The 10,287-nt window shown below is 42.8% G+C and overlaps 2 protein-coding genes and 1 long non-coding RNA gene across 6 annotated transcripts in view; 1 reads left to right on the top strand and 2 right to left on the bottom strand.

The window, feature by feature from the left end:
- Positions 1 to 10,287, top strand: part of LOC123520305 (ankyrin repeat and KH domain-containing protein mask-like) — a 228,090-nt gene that overhangs the window by 29,766 nt on the left and 188,037 nt on the right. For all 4 annotated transcript variants that reach the window (XM_045282504.1, XM_045282502.1, XM_045282506.1 and 1 more), the window contains exon 3: positions 9,896 to 9,921. The gene's annotated coding sequence lies outside the window, so the exon portion shown is untranslated. The remainder of the gene's footprint in view (positions 1 to 9,895; positions 9,922 to 10,287) is intronic.
- LOC123520313 lies at positions 1,163 to 3,305 on the bottom strand. The gene is made up of 3 exons (XR_006679224.1): positions 3,278 to 3,305; positions 1,946 to 1,990; positions 1,163 to 1,252 (listed from the first exon to the last, which is right to left on the bottom strand). It is a non-coding gene; the product is annotated as an uncharacterized LOC123520313 (long non-coding RNA).
- Positions 5,317 to 7,749, bottom strand: LOC123520307 (lactose-binding lectin l-2-like). Its single transcript, XM_045282508.1, has 4 exons — positions 7,501 to 7,749; positions 7,234 to 7,278; positions 6,857 to 7,057; positions 5,317 to 5,681 (listed from the first exon to the last, which is right to left on the bottom strand). The coding sequence occupies exons 1-4, from the start codon at positions 7,529 to 7,531 to the stop codon at positions 5,428 to 5,430; spliced, it is 531 nt and encodes a 176-aa protein (XP_045138443.1). The 5' UTR covers positions 7,532 to 7,749; the 3' UTR covers positions 5,317 to 5,427.

Raw genomic sequence — 10,287 nt, 5'->3', positions numbered from 1 at the left:
TTCCATCTACACCATAAGGCAAAGCTCTAAATAATTTAAGAAATCTAAACATATTCACTCAGGTTTCTTGCTTTCTTGTTTGATGGGAAAGGGTCGCCTGCACGATACACGGGGACATCCGGAACATTTTGAGTCCCTGCACCTATGACTGTAGTGTGCTGACAGTGTAGGTAATGCAGTGATGCTTCAGGGGCGTGTGGCACCGTGAATAACGTACTTGGTCACTACTAACAGTGTGGGGCTGGTGTATCTATGAGCTAACTGCGGACACACACACACACACACACACACACACACACACACACACACACACACACACACACACACACACACACACACACACACACACACACACACACACACACACACACACACACACACACACACACACACACAAACAATAAAAAAAATAAATGAATGAATAAATAGATAATAATAATAGTAATAATAATAATAATAATAATAATAATAATAATAATAATAATAATAATAATAATAATAATAATAATAATAATAATAACAATAATAATAATAATAATGAAATAAATAAAAGGATATAATAATAAACAGAAAAAAAACATAAGTAAAGCAAATAAGTGAAAAATAAAAAAAATCATGAATATGTAAATAAATAAAAAAGTGAACACGTCTGTTATGATTTTTTATTGCCATCACATTACAGCTTGGCAGCTTGGGCTCAGTGTGGTACTATTACAGACGCAATCTCTGAAATAATAGTACTCAAAATAATTAATACAGCCGCAGTTATAATCGTTCCCGAAAAAAGGCGATTGTATGGTTATTTCGACGAACCAGTAAGGTGTTCCCATCCTGACTGGCGTCCCGTCCGTCCATAGCCAGTATCCCTCGTTTTCCTGGTGTGTGGCGCCGATCCAGAAGTTCACATTTGGCAGATCTGCGAGGGAAATATTGAATATTATTGGTCTTGTTTAAAAGATAATTGTTTTCCAAGTATATAAAGTTTATGAAAATGTATCGCAACATGAATAACTTCAGACAAATGAGTTAGACAACGACAGTAACTGTTCGTGATAGACTCACTCAGATTGTTCAGGTATAAGATGATGTCACAGTAGAACTCTATGTCAGCCAATTTGACCAGGTCGCCCCCAAGCTCTTGGCAGTACTGTCGCATTTCTTCCTAGGTGCCGTTGACTTTGTAGGAGAGGTGCACGCAGTGCCCTCCCACTTCCAGGAAGGGACTCTGGCAGTGTCCCTGAGACAGCAAGGACTGTTACAGTAATGCTCTGTCGCTGACTCCTTGGAGGTGTTTTTGCGTTGCAGTCAAAGCGGCTCTCAACAATTCATTACATGATGTCTACTTTATATTGTGTGAGAAATACATGTAACCATGTGACATCATTTATTTTTAAATGTTTTCATAAATAATCAAAGATCAAGGTGTCTGAAATTATTTTCGTTAATGAAAGATGAAAAAAAGAAAAGAGCTTGAAAATATTTCTTTCTTAAATCACCGAAAGGTATTTCATTGACGCTAGGTCTGTTTGTTGTGAAGGTATATGTTATTATTCAGCACTCATCAAGTCTAAGTCAGACTTTTAATGCAGAATGACCATAACTTAGTTACGCAGATATTCGTTGTGGAAGTTGATTGGAAAAAATTTTGTGACGCCTGTGTTGCAGCACATGATGGCCCTCCGCACCACCTCACTACAACCACGCTTTGTTGGGCAAGAAAGCCATTCAGGCTACAAGATTTTATAGTGACATAGTCGCATCTTACCAAGAGACAAATTCCCACACTCTGCTGTCCTTACCAGCCTCTGTTGACCATTCCAAGAACCGACCCACAAAACACACACACACACACACACACACACACACACACACACACACACACACACACACACACACACACACACACACACACACACACACACACACACACACACACACGACTTACATTCTGATGAGTTCACTTCCGTCGCCACGCCCACGGCCACGATTCCTGCATGAGGAGACAGAAAGTTGCGTTACAGCGGGGCGGCCTTGGCAGCCATGGTGTGCAACCTGATCTAAAATCTGAAAACTCTCTCCTTCGTCATCAGCTAGTGTTGTTATCAGCACACCAACATCCTGGCATGAATAACTCAAAAGAGATTGTTTTTCGCTCTGCTTGTAAATATCACTAACACCAAAGAAACTTTGAACTTTGAAGGAAAGTTTCATGCATTTCTGCTCCACGTGGGCAAGAGTGGAGATAAGGCAACTGATAGACAAGACCTTTTCTGGTGGTGGCGTCACACAAGGAACAGCCGGTAACCGTCGGGCGCAGTCTTTACTGCACCAGGATTACTGGCTGTTAGCAGCAAGTCTCCTGTTATTGGCTACTCCTTGCCTGCCACCTCTCATCGTCTTAGTGTTTACAGTGCTACAGGGACTCTTATCTAGACACACACGTGCTGGATTCAAATTTGCCAGTGATAGTCATCAGGGTGTATATCTTTCAGAACTCACAGTTCTCAAATGGCAGATACAAATGTTTGAAATTTAGCTGTACTTTTCAGACAGCATCTCAGACTAATTCATACTAATTGACAGCTTTTTGTAAACAGACTAATCCTATGGTCTAAGGTAAATGATGAAATGTTGTGTATTGTGTGTAACATATCTTTGGTATTAGTGAGAGTTACATTAATCATGTCAGAAATGTTCGAATTCTTCTAGAAATTCAAACATTGGTATGTAACGCGAGCAACGCTCGTATTAACGTCACAATGTTGTCCAGTATACATGTTGAACACACCAGCATCCCGCCTTGCACAGGAAGTCTCTCGCACTGGTGTCAGTGTGTGGCGATGGAAACATTGCGATTCACTGGGAGTGTTTTGTCGGATGGGTGTGTCACGCCACGGAGGGAAACACCAGTCCTCACCTAGCAGAAGCAGTCCGTAGCGGATCATGGTCCCGTTAGTGGCGGTTCTAATGTGTGGAGTAGTAGTAGTAGTAGTAGTAGTAGTAGTAGTAGTAGTAGTAGTAGTAGTAGTAGTAGTAGTAATAGTAGTAGTAGTAGTAGTAGTAGTAGTAGTAGTAGTAGTAGTAGTAGTAGTAGTAGTAGTTGTTGTTATTTTTGTTTCTGTTGTTAATGTTGGTGGTGTTAGTGGAGGCGGAAGTGGGATTTCTTGTTGGTGGTGGTTGTGGCGTGGTGTCGCTGCTGCTGTGGGGCTGTGGTGGTGGTGGTGGTGATGTTGGTGCTAAGGCAAAACATAAGTAAAGAACTCGCTGTATTATATACCTTACGCGCCTTCTCTTCACCTTCGCCCTAGATTTTCACTGTTCGTATTGACTTTTATCTTCACTTTATCCTTCTTGCCTCCTCCTCCCTCACGTCTGCCAGCTGACGATTCCCACGTGCGTTATCATGACGGAAAAAATAAAGGAAGAAAAAAATGTCACTGGGTCAGATGTCAGATGTCTCAGAGCAAAGTGTGGCGTTGTGACCAACTCAAAGAGGATTCACGAAAATCTGTTTTTCGAACCACTTGTTACTCTTTCGTTCCGTCTTCCTCGAACTCCTCCCTCCTTCCATCCCTGCACTTGTCTCTCTCTCTCTCTCTCTCTCTCTCTCTCTCTCTCTCTCTCTCTCTCTCTCTCTCTCTCTCTCTCTCTCTCTCTCTCTCTCTCTCTCTCTCTCTCTCTCATATATATATATATATATATATATATATATATATATATATATATATATATATATATATATATATATATATAGATAGATAGATAGATATATATATATATATATATATATATATATATATATATATATATATATATATATATATATATATATATATATATATATATATATATATAGTGTAGATCCGCCAAAGAGTAAAATGCAGAGGGTGAAGAAAGGTTGTAGTAAAAACACCCTGTCTATTCAACTTGTTATCCCATCTTCAGACTCTCCGGAAGAGTGCACTGAATGAGTGCGGGACATCCTCCTCATAAGACATCTCCGGGACGAAAGGCTTCTCGCACGTGATCACCTCTTATATTCCCTAGTCTTGACACAGTCCCGCATCAAACCTATCTAATCCAGAAAATTCTTAAAGAGGATGAATTTTAATTAATTTAAAAAAGAAAACATTTCAACTACCGAAAAGCTGTGAAAAAAAAGGATAAAAGCAAAATGACATAAAATGACGTAGATAAGAAACTATGGAATAACAGTTAAGTCACTGTTGAGATTAGGTTTATATTCATAAATGCATAGTGATTCAGCAATTCTCAATTCAGATAATGTTCTGGCTTCATGCAAAATTTTGAAGTCTTTTTCTCTAAAAGTATGATTCAACTCTCTTGAATGATTTCCTATAACTGCAAAACCTGAATTTCAAAACTGTTTGCCTGTCCTAAATGTGATGCCCTTGTGCGCAAACATGGGTAATTTCAAGTTTCGACTTGTTAAACTGATGTACCCGGTTTTACATCTGGAACAACGAAAACTATATACTGTGCTAGAGCTCAAGGAATCTCATAGCCTACCTTTATACTAAACAAAGATCCAATGAAAATGTATAGAGGTTTTTGTATATGTAGCTCTTGGTTCAATTTTGATAAAGAGATCAATAGGTTGAAAGAATGTTTTACGTCCAATGGATATTTATTAGCATTATTTGAGCAACATGTAAAACAGTTCTTATGCAATAATTTTAGCAGTACAGACAAGAGAATTAGGATAAACAAATCAAGTAGCTTACCTACCCTTCCAAGGCCATATCAGCTATTATATTAGCAAGGAATTAACAAATATTTTCCATATTTTACCTTGAGATTTATCTTTATCAATACAAATACCATTGGATCTTTTTTTAAGTATAAAGAAGGGTTATCTGATCCCTTGAGGTCTAACATAGTATATAGTTTTCATTGTCCCAGTTGTAAAACAGGGTACATTGGTTCAATAAGTCGAAACTTGAAATTGCCTGTGTGTAAAGACAAGAGTATTTCACTTAGGACAGGCAGACAGATCTGAAATCCAGGTTTTTCAGTTGTCAGCGTGGGCCTCTTCTCTACAGCACTGCGACAGTCGTAGGTACATTCGTGGAGAGCTCGTGATACAGTGGAACTATGTGTGCTTTGGGGTCCGAGGGGTCTCCAAGCGTACGAGTTCGAATCCTGTCCACGGTCCGAGTGAAAGTTGGGCTTCCTCACTCGGGGCAACGGTTTCCTAGCGGATGGGCTTTTAGATAGGAGGTACCCCAAAAAATATCCCCTTTAGCTCATAAATTCCCGTGAATAGCCCACATGGTATAAAAAAAAAAAGAGACGTGATATATTTTCGTTTTTATTGCTTTAGAGTACATTTCCTGTCTTGCTTCTTATGGCTTATCATAATTATGTGACATACATTATTACTAAATTATAAGCTCAATAATTTTCCTAGATATTCTTCTCGCAGATACCGAAGACAGCAAATGCTGTGTCACATTTAAAGTCGTTGAAATATAGATTTGCATTTCCATCTAGTATTGCGCAGTTTTCATTGGTTCCTCCATCGGGATACTGCTGGTTGTAGCAGCCGTACGTGCCCCAGAAGGGTGTGCCCAATTTGACGGGGGAGCCGTTAGGCCATATCCAGTGGCCCTCGTGACTCTTGTCCGAGGCACCGATCCAGAACAAACCGTCTTGCCATCCTGGAACACAAGGCAAATGTCATCACTGCAACATCACAATCTCAAACTCACCTCATAGCCATGCTCAGAACGCTAGAACACACACACACACACACACACTACACACCTCGTAGTGTAGTGGTTAGCACGCTCGACTCACAATCGAGAGGGCCGGGTTTGAGTCCCGGTAAGCGACGAGGCAAATGGGCAAGCCTCTTAATGTGTGGCCCATGTTCACCTAGCAGTAAATAGGTACGGGATGTAACTCGAGAGATTATGGCCTCGCTTTCCCGGTGTGTGTTGTGTGATGTGGTCTCAGTCCTACCCGAAGATCGGTCTATGAGCTCTGAGCTCGCTCCGTAATGGGGAAGACTGGCTGGGTGACCAGCAGACGGCCGAGGAGGTGAATTACACACACACACACACACACACACACACACACACACACACACACACACACACACACACACACACACACACACACACACACACACCGCGTAGTGTAGTGGTTAGCACGCTCGACTCACAATCGAGAGGGCAGGGTTCGAGTTCCGGCGCGGCGAGACAAATGGGCAAGCCTCTTAATGTGTGGCTCCTGTTCACCTAGCAGTAAATAGGTACGGGATGTAACTCGAGGGGTTGTGGCCTCGCTTTCCCGGTGTGTGGAGTGTGTTGTGGTCTCAGTCCTACCCGAAGATCGGTCTATGAGCTCTGAGCTCGCTTCGTAATGGGGAAGACTGGCTGGGTGACCAGCAGACGAGCGTGGTGGTGGTGGTGGTAGTGGTGGTGAATTACACACATACACCGCATAGTGTTGTGGTTAGCACGCACGACTCACAATCGAGAGGGTCCGTGTTCGAGTCCCGGAAAGCGGCGAGGCAAATGGGCAAGCCTCTTAATGTGTAGCCCTTGTTCACCTAGCAGTAAATACTCGTAGGTACGGGATGTAACTCGAGGGGTTGTGGCCTCGCTGTCCCGGTGTGTGGAATGTGTTGTGGTCTCAGTCCTACCCGAAGATCGGTGTATGAGCTCTAAGCTCGCTCCGTAATGGGAAAGACTGGCTGGGTGATCAGCTGGCGAACGTGGTGAATTACACACACATACACACACACACACACACACACACACACACACACACACACACACACACACACACACACACACACACACACACACACACACACACACACACTTACCAATACTTGTGATGTACTGAACAAGGTCGGCAAGGAAGTTAGCGTCGTCCACTGTCACCAGGTCATTCCCTCCTGTGTCTTTGCAGTACATGGAGTGGAAGCGGTCCCAAGTGCCAGAGGTAGCGAAGTTAATGTATAAGCAGCGGCCAGCAACCATAGTGTACGGGGAGCTGCAGCCCCCCGAAGAGTCACCGGAGATACCTGGAGAGGGCATATGTTGTGGTCTAGATGCCTCAAGTTGCTTCACAAGAACTCTTCTATTGCAATGATTTATGAAGGAGCTGAGATATTTATAGAGCCACTGACCCTGTTCTTGTGTGTATACTTGCTTGCACACACACACACACACACACACACACACACACACACACACTCACTGTCAGATGAGTTCACATGTGTCGTCGCCTCCACAGTCAAGGCTCCTGAGAAAAAGAAAAGGTCGTTAGGTTGCATTGAAACATAAATATACCAACCTTAAAATGTGTGTGTGTGTGTGTGTGTGTGTGTGTGTGTGTGTGTGTGTGTGTGTGTGTGTGTGTGTGTGTGTGTGTGTGTGTGTGTGTGTGTGTGTGTGTGCGTGTTTAAAATCACTTCACAATTCTCAAACCCTTGCACCAGCTGAAGGAAGCAGACACAAATCTAACCGAAGAATGCGAGGAGCAAGTAGCGGCTCATGATGCAAGTGTTGGCGGCGGAGCAGGTGGAGGCAAAGTGTGCAGCTGAAGGAGGATGTGTGCTGTTCTGTGCCGCGATCCACCTTACTTACATATATGCACGACTGTTTTGCTGGTGCTCTCGTCTTGCGCAAGCCGAACCCCTATCTCTGCATTGTACTACGAACAGACCGGCTTTCCCATAAGAGTGGCTGTACGGAGAAACACCCAACAGTCATTCTTACGCCACTCATTGCCTGGGAGACACGACCAATGTTATATGAGCGCCTTAACCCCTTCAGTACTGGGACACATTTTTACCTTCTACACGATTAGACCATTTTATTGACATTAGGAACGGTCTATGGAGGTCAGAAGATTAATGGCCACAGTCTTCACTATTTCAATCCCCAACATAAGTTTCTGAAGCTGTATAAAATCACCAAATAGATAACCAGAGTGAATATGAAAATGCGTCACGGGACTGAGGGGGTTAAACTTGACTGATGTTTCCTTAGTAAAGTAAAACCATTTGCTGTGTCTTTGTAAACCCACCTGCCTGTTGTAAGCGTCGAAACTGAGGCCATAAACAGGAGGTAGAATATTTAAGTTGCTCTAAACGGGAAACATGTGCGAGAAATATCCAGCAAATATTTAGACTTTTGGAGCTTTGTTGAGTATTTTGCAACGAGGATGTATGGAGTTTTTGTGAAGGGACGGGAGGGGAATGGTACGTGCGTCTACTGCACTTCGCTGTGCCTTCGTGGGCGTGTGTGGCAAAGTGAAGTGATGGTAAGTGGGCGGGAAGATGCACAATGTTGTGTTCAAGTATAATTAATGACAAGGGTGAAAAAAAGATGATGAATGGTGTGAGTAAGGTGAGTGTGTGTGTGTGTGTGTGTGTGTGTGTGTGTGTGTGTGTGTGTGTGTGTGTGTGTTTATGTACGTGCGTGTTTATGTATACAGAGTGTTGGCACTAACTTGAGAGGCGCCGTGCCAAACGCCCCGTCACTTTCATCCACCCTCCCTCTCTCTCTCTCTCTCTCTCTCTCTCTCTCTCTCTCTCTCTCTCTCTCTCTCTCTCTCTCTCCTTCCCTTCCTTCCCTTCCTTCCTTCCTTCCTTCCTTCCTTCCTTCCTTCCTTCCTTCCTTCCTTCCTTCCTTCCTTCCTTCCTTCCTTCCTTCCTTCCTTCCTTCCTTCCTTCCTTCCTTCTTCCTTCCTTCCTTCCTTCCTTCCTTCCTTCCTTCCTTCCTTCCTTCCTTCCTTCCTTCCTTCCTTCCTTCCTCCTCCTCCTCCTCCTCCTCCTCCTCCTCCTCCTCCTCCTCCTCCTCCTCCTCCTCCTCCTCCTCCTCCTCCTCCTCCTCCTCCTCCTCCTCCTCTTCTTCTTCTCTTCTCTTCTTCTTCTTCTTCTCCTTCTTCTTCTTCTTCTTCTTCTTCTTCTTCTTCTTCTTCTCTTCTTCTTTCTTCTTCTTCTTCTTCTTCTCTTTCTCTCCTCCTCCTCCTCCTCCTCCTCCTCCTCCTCCTCCTCCTCCTTACTGAGATAACGTTCTAGTACTCCATCTGCTACCGAAGCAGTGTCCTCTCTTCCGACACTGATGGAACTCCGAGAAATTTACCTCTTCAGCGTCCATGGAGATTAGAAGTAATGACCGTGGTTCTGCAAATCGAAAGAAATAATAAATAAATAAGAAAAACTAAAGCAAAATAAAATACATAGATAAGATAAAGCGAAGGACTGCGAAAGTTACGAATCTCCAGTTACGTCCGAGAGCTCTTTAATATTCCTGTACTTTTTTAGAAATAGATGAGTTTTGTGTGTTTGAGTCGACTGGAGGTTAACACACGGGAGCATAGCCATCATGACGCTGCTCCTCTCCTCTGATTCGCCCTTAAAGTACTCGTAACTCCCACTCCCACTGCCATGCCTTAATGAATCAATCTGCCTCCTGTAAGTGTCGATGTTAGGGATCTGATGGCTACCTACAGCTTCTCTGATGATCTTATGTGTTTATGATACGTGTGTGCTTAGGAATCGTCGTGTACCTTATATGAGGAAGGACTAGGGTGTTGTTAGCTGAAGTCCATGGCCATTTCTTTTTCGGGGGGGGTGGGGGACGAGAGAGAGGAATGACTAGGGGTGTTGTTAGCTGAAGTCCATGGCCATTTATTTTCGGGGAGGGGGGGTGGGGACGAGGGAATATTTTGTTGAAAAGAACTAATATTTGTACTTTTTATAGCTTTTATGTTTATGTTTAATGAGTAGAGGCTTCTGACACAGTGTAGTATGTGATACGTTATATATCTGTATTTTATATGTACATCTTATATTGAAGTTTTGCACTGTCTACTATATATTATATAATTATTCTACTCTTCTTGTTTTCAGAAAGTTGACGTCTTCCACTTCCCATGGTGAGTGTTGAGTTTGTGTGTTTATTAGTTAAATTTTCCAATTTGTTGATTTATATTAAAGATGGATGACAAGTGGTGGTTCTAATAGTAGTAATGATAAGTCTGAGTTCAGTATCAAACGATTCTTATCATTTTTCCTCGTTTTTTCTCATCATGAAGGAATTCTTTTTTTCTGTGAACTCTGTCTGCTATCTCCAGCTATCAGTTACCGTGGCGCCCTGTGCTGCCAGAAAGTCGCTTTAATGAATTATGAAGAGTGGGCAGCAGCTGTTTTCTTCTCATGAAGACAGTTTTCCTGTTTGTCTTTATTCTACATTATATTATTAAGATTTTCTCCTGGTGTGTGTGTCTATGTGTGTGTGTGTG

This window comes from Portunus trituberculatus, chromosome 46 (assembly GCF_017591435.1).
Source record: "Portunus trituberculatus isolate SZX2019 chromosome 46, ASM1759143v1, whole genome shotgun sequence".
NCBI lineage: Eukaryota > Metazoa > Arthropoda > Malacostraca > Decapoda > Portunidae > Portunus > Portunus trituberculatus.
The sequence above is the reverse complement of the archived record's forward strand: the minus strand, read 5'-3'. Positions and strand labels throughout refer to the sequence as shown.

Coding starts and splice junctions, on each gene's coding strand:
- LOC123520307 (XM_045282508.1), bottom strand. CDS start 7,531: ATGAGCCGCTACTTGCTCCTCGCATTCTTCG. Junction 7,279..7,500: donor CTTGCTCCTCGCATTCTTCG/GTTAGATTTGTG, acceptor TCTTTTTCTCAG/GAGCCTTGACTGTGGAGGCG. Junction 5,682..6,856: donor TCAGTACATCACAAGTATTG/GTAAGTGTGTGT, acceptor CTTGTGTTCCAG/GATGGCAAGACGGTTTGTTC.